The following is a 17,116-nucleotide window of genomic DNA, read 5'->3' on the forward strand; positions in this document are numbered from 1 at the left end:
GATACGTTTGTTCTTTGGATTCCCCTTTGAACTGGTTGTAACAGCTTCCCAATTTCTTCATTAATAATGTATTACACACAATCTATAAAGCGTGTTTTTTAGCTTTTATTGTTCTATCTGCATGAGAGTCATGGTTCATCTTTGCTGAGAATTATCTTTTACAAAACACAAAGAGAGCTGTGGTGTAAGGAGACAGGGAAATGAGTAAGAAGAGGTAGCTGAAATAGGCAGAAACATCTGCAAAGTTTAAAAACATTGGATGGTAGTTTGGTCTACCAGCGTCTCTCCCTGAAGACATTTGTAATAATATGAATCGTAAATAAAGCAACTGAGTAATTAAGAATTTGATTTACCTTAGGCCGACTGCTGGTTTTTAGTGTGATAACAGTGTAAAGAAAAAAAAAAAACATGCTGTTTAAGCAACGCAGTTGCAAAGCTCATGTTGCTTCCTGCTTGATAGCTGAGGGTTGGAAGTGCTGTGTTAATGAAAGCAGGAGAGATGAAAGGAGAGACAGAATTCTGGAGCAGAACTTGATGTAAACAAGGCTGCATTTGGATAATAACAGCTAGTTATTAACCCTCATAGCTATTAGAAAAGGCTTTATTATTGAAATCTCTAAAATAAAAATAATTATGCTATTAGAAATCTCATGCTCTCCAGCCTTCTGGAATGGTCTAAGAAGCGCCTATCTCAGAATTACATCATGTGCTTGTTAATCATGCAGGGATCCAAACTTTGGTCTCTAAACTTAACTGAGTCAAGGAAGGAGTCTTGGTAATGGCGTAGTTAGAAGGGGTGCATTTAATTCATAGCGTTTCATTTATAGAAAAGTTTGAAGGCCGCTGCTATGGAGCTCATCAATTTCTCCCCTCTGCAATAATTGTCCTTACAATGCAATGTATGATAATGAGAAAATTCCTGAACGTGAAACTATTTCATTATAAAAAAAGCAATAAATTTAGTGTAGAAGAAAACAACCCCTATACATCTCAAAGGGACAGCCACTGGGATTCATCTCTTCTTGACTAATTATTTTTATATTTAGAATAATTTGTACACAAAGAAATTTCAGTGTTTAACATGGGTTAGGAGACTATCCATTCAAAATAAAGATTTTTGTTGTTAGTATCTTTTAGCCTGTAATTATTAGAGGTGTTTTAATACATGTGGAATAATTTGACACATTCTACACTAATAAATTTTTTAAGGTACATATTTGCAAGTTACGGATTCAATATTTTGTCTTGTTTCTACAGTCGAAATACTGACTTGTATAACTAGGAGATATGTCATCGGTTACAAGCAATGGGACATTGACTGAAGGGAACCCATCTAGCAGAAAAACATTCAGGCTGTAAGAAAAGAGACCAAGGTTTTAGCGTTGATCTATCCCTACCGATATTTTTCAGCCTGCTACACTTAACCTCCCTGAGTCTCATTCCTTCATTTGTAAAACCAGATCAATAAAGAGAGTTTCAAGTTGTAACACGTATTTCTCACTGGGGTTGTTATACTCTGGAGTTGTCACTTCTGTTTGAATATGTTGCAACAGTCTAGAGCTTCTGGAAACACTCAGCTGTCTCTGGTATCTGTGTCTCTGCCCTCAACATCTTGCTATTCGTGTGGCTTCAAATTTTCTGAATGCCCTTTTTTTCATCAATACTTTTAGATAATCATACTAAAGCATCTTTAGCCTCTGAATGTTTCCAGTGACTCCAGGCTTATTTTATTTATTTAGTTAGTTAGTTTATAACTAGATATTCAGGGATCCAGCCTTGTTTTTTTGTGTTTTCTCCCCCCTTTGGAATCTAGGAGCCATGTGATCTCATCTCACAACCTTAGTTCCTAAAATACAGAATTTGTTTGCTCTCTTTCTCTCCCCTTCCCCCCCCCATAGGTGTCTCTGTGTGTGTATGATGATCAATACATACACCAATGTGATGATCGGCACATTCCCTATATCTATACACACACACACACACACACACACACGCTTCAGTTCGCTGAGAGATGTGACTACAACTTTTTTCCCCGAAGAATTTGTTTATCAAAGATATATATGTCATAATAAGGTACATTAAGTTGTGAGGTAGTATGAAAATGTAAGTGTTGATATAATAAAAATAAAATAATGCATTCAATGAAATTAAATTGATAATTTCACTTTTAGATAAAAAATACATATGGCCTATATATCACTGAATAATTATTTATAATAAACATAAGATACAGATAGATATGTAGTTAATACTTATTACTTTTGAAAACCATCCTTTATAAATTAAGACAGGGGTGCAAGGTGAGAACTGGCATAAGGACCCCAAAACTCTGTGAAGGCACAGGCCCAGCTAAAAATAATGATAATAATCAGTCACTGTTCCCTTGTTTGCTTCTTTGTAATTACCAGTCTGGAGTCACTAAGCTGATGGTCCTAAGGATTCTTAACTTTCTCCATAGATAAAATCACCTTTTGAAACCTAAAGCCAATTTCTGAGATCTCTTCCAGGCCCTGCATTCCAGTGGATTGGCTGACCCACCCAGACCAGCCACCCATACCAAGAAACTGACTCAACTGGAATTGTGACCCCAGGAACTAAAGCATGATTTCTATGCCCCTATAATTTTGCTCCAAACCTAGCCAATTAGCAAACCTAATTGCCTAATCCTTTGCCCACCAAACTCTCCTTATAAATCCTGCCTCCCAAATTCTAGGGGAGGTAGATTTGAGAAATTCCTCCCATCTCCACGCTTAGAGCTATATGGAATTAAACTCTTTCTCTGCTGTAATACCTGCTGTCTCAGTGTATTGGCTTCCTCTTGGACAGCAGGCAATGAACCTGGTTGGGCGGTAACACTTTCAGATCCTCTTATTTGTGCATTTGCCTACTTGCTAAAACTTATTTGTAATCTCAATGCTTTTACAATCATTTGTGAATATATACAGAGCAGCAAAAATTTGGATTCCCTAACATACACATACCCAGTTAAAGCTGAAAGAGGGGACACTGTCTCCTTGTTTCAGCTCTCATGCTGTAAACGTGTCCTATTTGTGATCTATTAAGTGTCACATATTTTGCATTTTTGTGTATTCCTTGGTAATTTTGCTGTCTAAAATGGCAACCTGGCGTAGTGCTGATGTGTTGTCCGGTGTTCCTAAGTGCAGAAGGCGGCATGCAATGTGCTTTATAAAGGAAACACGAGTATTAAATAAGCTTTGTTCAAGCATGAGTTACACTGCTGATGGCCATGAATTCAATGTTAATGAATCAACAATATGTATTAAATAAAGTGTCTTTAATCTCAAACACACATAAAACAAGATTATGTATTGATCAGTTGGTGAGAATGTTGTGACTAGAGGCTTGCAGGAAACTAATCTTACTGTATTTCCCCCTCAGAGCAATGGTTCAGTATTTGCTAATCCTGTGCTCCTGGTTACTTTATACGACATAGCCACTGCAAATAATGTGCATGTGTGTGTGTGTTAAAGCTTCAAAAACTAGAGATCTTTGTCAACTTAGAGATATCTAATTATCAGAATCAAAACTTTGTATAACATGAGTATGTGAATAGCTCAGGATGTATTTGTGGGAATACAGAATTCACAGGTTTGTAGCTGTAGATTGTTAAATAAATCTCAATCACAATCCAACCTATCCCAACTGGAAAAATAAAAATATATACATTTTGACACTTGAATTAATATCTTACACTTGTAAAATTTTCTTTCTTTCTCTGTGAAGTCTGTGAAGTTCACACTTATGTTTAATTCTCACATAACCAGAGAAGTCTGCACATACTCAATTCCCAAACCTGGGCACACATAGGAATCATTTCGGGAAATTGTTTAGGATGTTGGTTCCGTTGCCACACCTCAACCCCTGAGTTAGAACCTCCTGGGGTGCTGTCTGGGAATCTGTATTGCGTGGACTTGGGAGCTTTGTTAAGACAAGCATGTGTGAACCATCATTTATTTTAGGTTGCTTTGGTGTACAGGGCAATGTCCTCAATGGTTATGAGAACCAATGGAAGCCAGCAAGTTGTGCTATATAAAATACCTGCAAACACACATTCTATAGTAATTTCCCTCCAAAAACGAGTTGCCCCGATTTTACCACTACCTCCAGTTTTTTGAACTACACATTAGTATAAGGGAACTGTTGTGACCATATTGAAATGCCTCCTCAGTATCTTGTTTGAACGTGTAACAGACACCTGAAACCCAAAATGTTTATGACAGAGCTTCGGATCTTTCTGCTCAAACCTTTTCTGATCACATCTCAAATAACAGCAGTTCCAACACTCCATTGCCCAAGCCAAAAACTAGGTGTTATTTTTCGTCCCTTTTGTTTTTTCACACCTCATAGTATTCAATGAACAAATATAACCTCCTTCCCCCATCTACATGGCTATTCGTTATCTTGTGCAAGAAACCACCAGATCAGGTCATTCTTGGATTCTTGCATTACTTAAAATGGTCTCTTAACAGGTCTCTTAACTCCTATCATATACAGCTGTGGTCCCCAACCCCTGGTACCAGTCCGTGGCCTGTTACTAACGGGGCCATGCAGCAGGAGGTGAGCGGCGGGTGAGTGAGTGAAGCTTCATCCACATTTACAGTCACTCCCCATCTCTTGCATCACCACCTGAGCTCCGCCTCCTGTCAGATCAGCAGCTTTAGATTCTCATAGGAGTGGGAACTCTACTGTAAACTGTGCATGCGAGGGATCTAGGTTGCATGTTCCTTATGAGAATCTAACGCCTGATGATCTGAGGTGGAGCTGAGGTGGTGATGCTAGCGCTGGGGAGTGGCTGCAAATACAGATTATCATTAGCAGAGAGGTTTGAGTGCACAGAGACCATAATAAATCAATAGCTTGCAGACTCATATCAAAACCCTATCAGTGAGTGGCAAGTAACAATGTAATAATAATAGAAATAATGTACACAATCAAGGTAATGCACTTGACTCATCCCAAAACCATCCTCCCACCCTGGTCCGTGGAAAAATTGTCTTCTATGAAACCTGTCCCTGGTGCCAAAAAGGTTGGGGACCACTGATACACAGTACGTACAGTGTTCTAATTCCTTTCCACCCCTGCTCTTGCATAGGCGTTTCCCAACCCAAAAGCAATTGTGATCTAATTTAAAAAGTCAGATTTCATCCCACCATTGCTTAAAACTCCCGAATGTCTTCTCATCTCATTCAGAATAAAAATCAAGGAGCTTACAACACTGTTGTAAGACCCCCATGATTCTTCCCCTATCTGTCCCCCTACACTAGATGTTTTCCCCTCTCACTGCTCACCACACTCCCGCTACCTGGATTTGTTGCTGTTTTCTGAACACACCTGGAAAAATCACCTGTCTCAAAACTTAGCACTTGCTTTTCCTCTGCCTGGAAGACTATGTCCCCAGATATTCACTACTTGATTTTAAGTAGCAAGTCTTCCTCTGCAACACCTCCTGCCTCAATTTAATCTTGCCATTTTCCTTTTGTCTTGCTCCATAAAACTTTGACTTCCTAAAACAGCACTATTCAATGTAACTTTCTGCAATGATGCAAAGTTTCTACGCCTGTGATGATAGATACACTCCCTCCCAGCTGCAGGAGGACACTGAACAGTTGCAATGTGGCCAGGGAGACAGTCAACAGAGGAAGTCAACATTTAATTTAATCTTATTTTAATCAAATTATTTAAATTTGTTTGAATTTTTAAAATGTACTTAAAGTCATTTGATTTTATAATTAATTTTAATTAAATTAGAATCTAAATAGGCACTTGTTGCTAGTGGCTACCACATTGGACAGCACAGTTCATCTAAAATCTATTTTCTTTGTGTGTTTGATGAGGAAGGGATCAATATCCCTTTTTACTAACATTTATGTACAATTTCCACTAGCAGCACCGGTTGAGAAGACCATCTTTCCTTCACTACACATCAATACAACCTTGGCAATAAATCAGTTCTCCATACATGAGTGAGTCTGTTTATAGAGTCTCTGTTTTATTTTATTGGTCTATTTGTTTATCTCTGTGCCAACTAGACTGTTTTAATTAGCTTATGAGTATAATGTCTATATTTGTTGGAGTCGAGTCCTTCAATTTATTCTTCAAGATTGACCTGGTTCTTCTTGTCCCATCATATTTATTCATAAGTTTTAGAATCTGCTGGCCTGTTTTTAACCACCCCAATTTACAAACAAACACCCTGCTGAAATCTTAATTTAGATTTGCATTGAATCGATATCTAGTTTGCAAGAATTAAAAATATGTAATATTAAATCTTCTCATCAATGAACATTCTACATGCCTCCATTTATTTAGGATTTTAGTTTATCTAAAGAGTATTTTATACTTATTTGTATAGAAGCCTTACATATCTTTCATTAGATTTATTACCATGTGTTTGAGATTTTTGATGCTATAGAAAATATAATTTTTTAAAAAGTCACATTCTAATTGATATTGCTGATATTCAGAAGTAAACTTAATTTTCTACTAATCTGATATACAGTGATAATCCTAAAATGTCATTGTTTATCTGTAGATTTTTTTAGAATATTCTTAATATACAACCTACTCATCTACAAATAAGGACAATCTTAGCATTTTTCCCCCCAACACTTAATTTTTCATTTCTGTCTCTTGTTTTATGGAACTGGCTAGGATCTCCAATACAATGATGAGCAGAGTGATATTAATGCTAGTAACAGATGAAAAGCTTTCACTGTTTCACTATAAACTGTGATATATGCTGTAGGCTGTTTTTGTGGCTACTCTTTATCAAACTGAAGAAATTTCCTTCTATTAGTTATTTACTGAGTTTTCTTTCTTATCATGAATGAATGTCAAATTTAATCAAATACAATTCCATGACTATTAATTTCTATGTAAATTTATATAAGTAAAGAATTCAAGAATAAATAAACTTTATATTTACAGACATTTTAAAAAACTAAATATTGTTTAAAGCTTTCGCATGTATCAATTTTCTGTGAGAAATAAAATCTATCCTTTTTGTTTTGGGACATAACAGGAAGCATTATTAGATGTTTTATACAGACACCACATGAATAAAAAGTATTTTTAAATCATTACCATTTACTTTTTTTTTAGGATTTATGTTTAATTCTCCTACTGGACAATACATATTTTAACCAAGTTGAAAATTAGGCCAACTTTCTACTTATTTCATTTTAATTTTGTGTATTTAAAGCATTCATGCAAAGTTAACTACTAAGTAAAAGTTGATTAACTTACCAGTCATATTGCAATATAGAAGAAATGGTCCCAGGGGACCACTTCCATCTGAATCTATATAGTAAAACCCTGAAGTATTTCCTCTGTGCTTATAGGCTTCACATGACTGCTCATAGATAGCTGTAAAAAAAAAAAAAAGAGATCATCACTAACGAAACGGTATGAAATTAATCTCTTAACTTTTAATTGGATACAAGATACACCAAGTCTTGAAATTTAATATGTACATTACTGAGCAGGAGAAAGGGCAAAACTTACTTTAAAGCAAAACTCATTCTTTTTAAAAAATTAATATGGATGAAACCAATTCTATAAAAAAAATGAAGAATGAGGCTGTATTTTATGATCTTTTTGTCACTAAAGGAAAATAAAATTGCTTGGTCAAAATGAAAATTTAGCTTAGTTTTACATTAGGAAGAACAAGGAAAGAGAAGGTAGGTATTTAAATACTAAGATGTTTATAATTATAATGTGATAACTTATCTTGTGACAATCATTTTGGAATTTCTAATTCTAGTATCACCTTGTAACCTAACGTATGAAGCACAACAGAGTAACCTCCTTAAATAATCTGCTGTTCTCCAATAATTATGCAAGAGAAACATTTTAAATAATGCTGTAACTCCTTTCTCATAGAAAATTAACTATAGATAAAATATTTTTCATAAAACAAATATGATTCACAAAGCTTCTCATCAATTATTTTTAAAGTAATTTACAAAAGAAACTTTCTCTAACACTCTGTAATGAGAATTCAAGATAATTAAAATTCAAAGCAGAAAAAAATATTTATATGAAATATGCCCTCAAGTAGTCTCAATGTGTTTTGATCCATAATTGGATGTTTTCATTATACAATTATACATTTGCCATGTACACAGTTTGATATTAACACCTGTATATAATACACAGCTCTCATTGAACACTTGGCCAAATATACTGATGACTTTCATTAAGCCTTTTATACTATGAAATGAGAAATAAACCATCTCCTGAATATTCTTCCCTAAATCTATTTTAGTTTTGAAAATTATGTTAATGAGTGTTTAGACAACATGAAATAATGTGGGTCCTTTGTTCAACGTTACAAAATTTCAAGTAATCATATAAATTTACTTCTCTATTTTTCCACAGTCTGATGGTTTTATTTTGTTTCTATTATACACTGCATAGATGGAAATGTAAGCATGATTGTTTTCCAGTCACACTTGCATTTTGTGCGTTGAAGGGGACATTCAAAAATGGTTACTTTACACATTTTTCTGTGCTTATACACGTGTCCATAAATGCCTTGAAAGAGTTTTGCAGGATATACACATAACTTTGTGATGGGAAAGACACAGGATTGGATGAGGATAATGGAAGGACTTCTGCTTTACGCATATTGCTTGAATTTTTATAACATGACTGTTTAATGTGTTATTTCCTAATAAAACCCTTTAAAAGACCCCATCTCTAACCCTCTGCTATAACCAGGTCTGTCATTCTGGCCCCATTTCTCAGAATGGTTATGGACAGAAAAACTTCAGCTCCATTTGGACTGCCTGCTCAGGAACCTAATAAATTAACTCAATTATTGCATCATATTGTGAGCCCCAGATGAAAGTAACTTAATTTATTATCTAATTTTTTTCCTCAGAGTTGTTTGGTTTATATTTAGATTCATTCATTGATAACAATTAAAAATGAATAAGTAGTCAATTAAAACATATTTAATAGCTTTCTGTTTTGAGTTAATTACTACAATAGGGAAGATGGAGGGTATAAAAAATTAAAACGTAAGGTCCCTCCACTAGCTGGGTGACCCGGGTCAAGTAACTTGGCCTCTGGTTGCTTGTGAGGTGTGGCTTTATTACCAGTAAACATTCTTTATAAAATCTTATGAGGCACTTCAATATATACAACTGATGTCCAGGAATGACTCTAGCTATAGTGGTGGAAACAGAAGGTTCTCCTGATTATGCCCTCTCTCCACCGCTGAATCAGAGATTCTGGGGGTCCTCTATGGAATCCTCAGGCCTGGGAGCCCAGGGATCCAATCTCAACTCTAAAAAGAGTACAAAACAGCAAACGGTATCACAGACCAAGGGTGGTGAGCAAATGACTTTGCACCTAACACCATTGCCTTAAATGAAGGCTATAGGAGACCGGTAGGAGGTGTTCAGTTGCTCAGAAATGTCAACAATAATATGAAAAATATAGGAAAGGAAAGAAAACAGGCAATTTGGCCTTCCTGTTACATGCATGAAACAATTGGACAACAAAATACCATAAGCCTGACAATACATGCAAGCATTTTATCAGAAAAAAAATGCATAACTTACAATACTGGAAAAGGGAATTGGTTGTGGTCCTAGGCTCTGGAGCATGACTTCATGTGCTCACATCCTCACTCTGCCTCAACTATTTTAAGTAGCCTTGGACAAGTTGATTGATATATCTCTAATAGTTCTTAAGTAAATTAAGGACGATAATAGTATCCACCTACTAGGTTGAGCATCACAATTAAATGAGTTAGGACATATAAAACACTAGATCAGTACTTGGCATTTAGAAAGTACTCAAGAAAATTAACTATTCTGATTAATATACTCATTATCTACCACCCTTGTCCTCATCACCTTCATTTAACAGGGTTGCACCGGACTGTACAGATTGTTCCGTGCTATAAGCTGAACCTCTGTGTTCTCCCCCCACCAGATTCACATGTTGAAACCTAAACTCCAATGTGATGGTATTTGGAGGTGATTGGGAAGTGGAAAGTGATCTAAGAAGTGATTAGGTCATGAGAGTAGAGCCCTCATGAATGGAATTAGTGCCCTTATAAGAGAGGCCCCAGAGAAATCCCTCACCCCTTCCATTTCTGAGCACACAGGGAGAAGATAGAAGCCTACGAACCAGGAAGTAGGCCCTCATTGAATCTGCCAGCACCTTGTTCTTGAACTTCCTAGCCTCCAGAACTGTGAGAAACAAATTTCTCTCAATGTCACTCAATTTATGATATTCTATGATAGCTGCCCAAATAGACTAAGACATCTAGTCTCTACTTTACATCTGAATCTTCACAACACAAGCCACCCCATCCAGTCTACCCAGGGCTGTTTCTGAGAATCTCTTTGTTTAATTGAATGAACAGTACGAATTTGGTAATGGATCTTGTTTCCACTCATACCATGCCTTCTAGAAAGTTTGGAGTTGAAATGCTGGCCCAAGTCAAGTAACAGAATGAGATTATCACATGTTCTGCATTTTATTTTATATTTTACCCTCAGCTACCTTCATTTTCTATCAATGTTTTCCCATGTTTTCCCTTTGCCTGCTATCATAGTCTTTTCTCTCCCGTTTTGTGTTATGTATTTCTATACACTACCTTGACTTTATGAAATGAAGCATGGATTAACAACTGGCTGCTAAGTTTGCACACACACAGATGGACATACACGTAGCAGTGAGAAAGGAAATGGAATGAAGCATTCATCACAGCGCAAGAACAAGCAGGTGTGATAGGCTTACAGTTATGGCACGTAGCTCCCCGGTAACCAGTGTTGGTGCAGTTACAGTGAAAGGTGCTCCAGGACTGAGAGCATTCACCACCGTGCTCACAGTAGTTGGGCAAACACCTAAAAGACGGCATAGATACAATCAACATTCTCGTTTTTTGATAGCATAAATTATTGACCATTGATACATGCTCATGTGAAAGAAAGGTATCAACCCATAATATAAATAGTACATTTAACGTGACTCATGATTCTTCAGCCATTGAGGTACTTTAGTCGCAGAACTAAATCTTGGATCAATAAATTCATCAGATTTCAGCCAACTGTCAGGAAATGGTGACTGCTTAATTTTCAACATGTCTCACTGTACAGAGCCCTTTATTCTCCCTAAGTGACAGAACATGAATTCACTATTTTGTCAGGAATATCAACAGCTTACACAAAATAACATTTCAGGGCCGGGCGCGGTGGCTCACGCCTGTAATCCTAGCACTCTGGGAGGCCGAGGCGGGTGGATCGCTCAAGGTCAGGAGTTTGAGACCAGCCTGAGCAAGAGTGAGACCCTGTCTCTACTAAAAATAGAAAGAAATGATCTGGCTAACTAAAAATATATATAGAAAAAATTAGCCGGGCATGGTGGCGCATGCCTGTAGTCCCAGCTACTCGGGAGGCTGAGGCAGTAGGATCGCTTAAGCCCAGGAATTTGAGGTTGCTGTGAGCTAGGCTGACGCCACGGCACTCACTCCAACCTGGGCAACAGAGCAAGATTCTGTCTCAAAAAAAAAAAAAAAAAAACAACAACAACAAAAAAATAAATAACATTTCATCACATAGAACATTTAAAGGAATAAGGAAAAGGAAGGAAAGAAAGAAGTAGCAGGCAGGAATATGTTATTCACTTGGTGTATACATCCAGAAATGTGAAGGCATATATAGAATAGACTCATGAATTTCTAGCAGTGTGTTGGGGGGTACGGTACTTTAGAGTGCTGAATTGAACCCACAGGGGCTCCCTGGATATTTAAAATTTTCAAGAGAACTATCTGGCATGCTCAACATCTGTCAGACATTGTGTGACTTACTAACTCGAAGTAGTTCAGTTTCAACATTAGATCATATAATACATTCTTTTTAATCACATCCTATCTTTTCAAAGCTGGATTTTCAGTAATTGATTTTTTAATCAACATTGGACAAAAAATGAGCATGATGGAATCTGATCTTACTCCAAGCTTTGAAAAAACTATGCAGTGTCCAACAGGTACACATGTCCAATTACCAAGTACTTGTGTTTAATTAAAAATAAAATTAAAGGTTTTTTTAATTATGCATATTGCTTTTTTTCAAAGGGTTACTAACTTGTTAGGACATAATTAAGTTGTTTGGTCCTAAGCCACTTTTTAAATCAATGTGTTAGGGATATCTTTTGGCTTCGGGGTACAGTGAAAAATTACTGAGACATGTAGGGTACCATGAATGAACACGTTCAGGAAATTCTAGTATTGATTCAAATAGCTCTAATCAGATTATTGACGTCTTTTAGAATTTAGAATGAAAGATACATTGAGACAAAGGCTTTAAATGCCCAGATTCATCCTGGATTAAAAATAAATAAACTACAAAATCTGCCAAGAATATATTCATGATGGGGTTTTTTCCACTGCCTTTATTAAAATTAAGGATAGGAACTTCATGTTTTGCTCATAGGATTTTTCCAACTAGAAACAATGTTACGAAAATTTTCTTATTACAAGGACTAAAATGGCTTTTAACATTCCCCTCAGCATGACTAAAGTTTAGATAGTTTTCTTAATGACCACAGACTTCCCTTTTCTGACAGCATAAACTTTAGAAAACCTTCAATGATTAATTTTCTTTGCCCCTTTGAGATGTAAAACTTCTGCCAGACTCTGGCCAGTTTTACAACCCAGGAATGTCTTTCTGAAGGATCTGGAAGACATTCCTTTGAAATTTAATCATTAAGAAGGATAGGAACCCTGTCTCCCAGTCTCCCTGGGAGAGTAACAGCCTAACTCCCATAGCCACCAATTAGCAAATACAAATGGCCTAATCACTTTCACATTGTTAGTTACCAGAAAATAAATACTTATTAGGTTGTTTGGACCTAAACCACTTTTTAAATCAAAGTGTCAGATATCTTTTGGCTTAGAGGCGCTGTAAAAAAATTACTGAGACAGGTAGAAATTTATGGACAAACAAGTTTGGGAAATTCTGATAAAAACTCAAATAGCCCTGATCAGATTATTGCTGCCTTTTAAAATTTAGAATGAAAGATACATTGAGATAAAAACTTTAAATGCCCTCATTCATTCCAGATTAAAAGATAAACTACAAAACCTGCCAAGAATATATTCATGAGGGAGTTTCTGCAGAGGCAGGATGGGAACTTCATATTGTGCTTATAGGATTTTTCCCATTTTAACCTGAAAATGTTATAGATTTTTCCTGATTATAAAAAATAGATATCCACTGTACTGAAATCACAGAATCCAGGAAGCAATACAAAAGAAATGTCATTTACAATCTCATTCTATAGAAATTATCAAAAGAAACATATAATAGATGTGTGTATTCATAAGTAGAATCATAAAGAAATGCTACTTTATAACCTGCTTTTTAAGGATTCAAAGATTAATAATGGGCATGTCTCCACATTCATTAAGGTTCTATGTATTTTAACATTTTAATAGATTCACAGGAATCCATTCAATGAACGTATTTATTTTTTTAAGCATTTCAAATCAATGGCAATCCAAAAAAGAGATTTTAAAATATTAAAATAATAACAATCCTAGTTGGTAATCAAATCAGAAAAGGACAAAGCAGACCTCAAACCATGTTTTAAAAAAACAGATATAAGTGGCTTTGCCTAAAATCTAAAAGAATGAGTCCTTAATTATTGTGCTGCATGTGCTACTTCTATTTGATCTGCTTCTGAAAAACTGGCTGAATTTATTTTTACTTATTCTTGTTAGTCAGACTACACTTTGTGCATTGTTTAATTGAAATGTGAAAAACTGAATTGTGAATTTTATTTAAATTCATTATATAGTAATGTTTGCTAGTAACCACGGGCAATTTACATCGTATAGTGAAGTACTCATTCTCACCAAATGTTCTAAACAATTGTCTTCTCCCTAGTCATTCTAATAAAGTGAGAAATTCATTAACCCATTTTCTCTAGCCACTAAAGCTTTTCCTTAAACATTCCCACCATTATTAGCACTGCTTGTGAACTTGAACGAATGCATACATCACCACACCCAAAACTGAAGTGATGTGTAAGATTTGTATTTCTCCTGATACCCTGTCCATTTCAATTTAAATTTCAAAAGACTTTCATTCAATGTAAAGGTTGGAATTAATGATATTAAAGTAAAATCTATGTTACATTATCTCATTTAGGGAAGCTAAACAAAGTTAGGTACCTATGAATGCTAGGATAACAGTGACTACCAAACCCCACCTGAGGCATACAGGAGCAGCGACAAGGGCAAGTTTGGGAGCTCTTCAGAGAAGAGGAGAGGGAGCAGAGGGGACTGTGGACAGAGACTCTGCATGGGGGAGGACAAGGATCAGGCAGAAGGAGGAGAGCAGGACGGAGTCTGGAGGCCCAACCTGAGGGCCAGGCGGAAGGGACAGATTGGGAGGACAGCATGGAGGTGCAAGGGCTGAGGCCTAGGATACCAGGAGACCGGCGCCGGCCTGCCAAGTTTGCAAGGTGGACATTGTCACACAGCAGCCTCTTAGTTCTTGTCGTGCATCTCTGCAGCCTGGGTGTCATTTGAGTCAAGGCACAGACCACATCCTCATCCTCACTGAGCTTGGGGAAGGGTAAGTGGTGTCTACTGGTGGCTGAGATGGTGACCTTCCCCAATCAGTTGGTGTTCTCGTTCTTAAAAAGTTGATATCAAATGATATATGTAACAGTCTTATCCAATAAGTGGTTTAGGTCGAACAACTTAGTAAGTATTGATGTCTTAACAGCAGTTTGTCCTGCCCCAGCCCACTCACGTTTCCGCCCCAGACACGGGGACGTGGAGAGCCAGCCGCTGCCTTTGTAGCTCTGCCTTCACCCACCAGACTGAGGGCCACTCCCCACTACAAGTCCCCAGAGGACAGGTGAGGGCTCCTAGCTGTGTGTGTGTGTGTGTGTGTGTTTGTGTGTGTGTGTACACGGATGATATGGGTATGTGAGGGGGGGATGACCTCATGAGCGTGGGAGTGTGTCAGGACGGCGTAGGTGTGTGAAGAGTGTGAGCATGTGTGTGCGTGGATTAACATGTGAGGAGTTTTGTAAATCTGTGTAAGGCTGGTGCATGAGCTTGTGAGGACATTTTGGATATGTGTGTGAAGACATGAGTATGTACGTGTGTGAGAGAGACTGCATGCAATGACCACGTTCGTGCATGTATGTGCAGGGTGCGTGAATAGCAATGCAGTCAGGGTGAGCATGTGTGTGTTTCTGTCTACACTTTTATGTAAGTTTGATCCCACTTAAAGTCAGTTACAGTAAAAAAAAAAAAAATAAACCTGCATTATTTAAGTTCCTGTCAGATTTTTAATACGTTTTTAATGTTACTGTTTATTTTAAATTATAATTTATTAAACCATTAAATGGTATGTTTATTATGCATAAATTAAATATTAACTACCATAAATGTTAATTTGCACCCAAGGAGGCTGCATGGCGTGGCCTGGAACCAGAGTGCTTGGATATGAGGCTGGGCTCAGCCTTTTCTTAGCCGTGTCATCTTGGCCAACTCACTTAACCTCTCTGTGCATCTATTTCCACGCTTATAAGGAACAAATACTATTAAAAACAAGTTCTAAGGGATATCGTGAGGATTGATTTAAATATTAATTCATGTTAAGTGCTTAGCATAGGGCCTGGTACACATTTTTTTTCAAAGACTCTACTTGATGCTTTGTAAACTCTGTCAGTAGGTACAGCATATAACACAAAGATAAATAGATATATATTTTCTTCTGAGTATAAGACAAAGGATTTAGAGATATATTTGGAAATTTACAAGGTATACAAATGTTACCTTGATTTTTGCTGTATTTTTGAAGGTTGCTAGGATTACTGTTAGCCTAAAAATTGGTTGGATTTTTTTTAAAGAAATATTTATAGTCAAAATCTATCCATAATTTGCTATTTCTGAAAAGCTCTTTCAAGGTATGGTACTGATGATGTATTCTCCATTTGTGCTGTATCATCCTCTGTTTTACACAAAGTGTGCACATCCAGGAAGTAGGCAACATGCAGTCTTTGTGTAAAATGGCAGCTGCAGAAAATATCCACATAGGAGAAAGGGTGCAGCTACTTGTACCAAAAGAATTGTCTGCAGTCTGAGATCATCAACATGCACTCTCACTCACACTGGGGATGCTGAGTTTCCCTACTGGTTTCCTGATGGCTGCTACCCACTGGGGGTTTGAGGACTCCCTTCCTCTGAAAGTGAGCCCCACCTTGAGAGACCAGACCCAAGAAGCTTTGCTGCACACCCTCCCCCACCCAGGTTTTAGGTTCCAGACCTGATGTGGTTGTAACCATGGACAAGGTCACAATGAATGTATCAAGAAGTCATTTAATCCCCAAATCAAGCCAAATGAGTTTTATTGTCTAAATTTTCCCTTTACGTATCATCTTTCATTATAGAAAGAATTGTTTTCTCTACCAATTATTTTAAATACATAAATATTTGTGAAAAGGAAAGTATGTCCTTGTAATCTATTGCTAAGTACGATTATTATTACTTTTTTCTGGACATAATACAGTATCTATCGGTGTTCAAAAGAGGATTAACAGGCATTACTAAGTGATCTATTGGATATAAACAGATGAGCCTTTATGTTGACAAAATGTTTCACACAAGTAAAAAAGTTACTTTTGAAGCTGTAATTTATGTATTTATTCAAAATACATTTTGAGCACTACTACAGGGTAGAGTCTAATTTTGTCACACTGTTTAAAAAATTGTTTAATCTGTAATGGTGATGACATTCCATTCAATTCAATAATTAAAATTAACAGCTTTGATATTAAAGCATGACTGGCAAGATTACTTAGCTATAGTTGCCCATGCCAAAACACAGTTATTAATTATTGTTAACTATTAATTATTATTTTTCAAGTTGTTTGTCCTCTACAATTAACTCTCAAATCCTGCCTTGCCATGTCCTCTATTGATGTTCCTACTGAAATTATTCGATCCTGCTTACACCTTGATCAATGCCATAACCCCAAGCTTTTCTAAAGGAAAAATTCCTTTATAATACATTTTCCCTGCAGAGAAGATGTTAATGGGTTGTTAAAGAAGCAC

At 36.6% G+C, this 17,116-nt stretch overlaps 1 protein-coding gene across 6 annotated transcripts in view; it reads right to left on the reverse strand.

The window, feature by feature from the left end:
• The window catches only part of CNTNAP4 (contactin associated protein family member 4), a 236,190-nt gene that overhangs the window by 65,727 nt on the left and 153,347 nt on the right, over positions 1-17,116 (reverse strand). For all 6 annotated transcript variants that reach the window (XM_045534031.1, XM_045534032.1, XM_045534034.1 and 3 more), the window contains 2 exons: positions 10,780-10,886; positions 7,267-7,386 (listed from right to left, as the gene is read on the reverse strand). In XM_045534031.1, the coding sequence (XP_045389987.1) occupies positions 7,267-7,386; positions 10,780-10,886 (227 nt within the window). The remainder of the gene's footprint in view (positions 1-7,266; positions 7,387-10,779; positions 10,887-17,116) is intronic.

The sequence above is a fragment of the Lemur catta genome, chromosome 20 (genome assembly GCF_020740605.2).
Source record: "Lemur catta isolate mLemCat1 chromosome 20, mLemCat1.pri, whole genome shotgun sequence".
NCBI lineage: Eukaryota > Metazoa > Chordata > Mammalia > Primates > Lemuridae > Lemur > Lemur catta.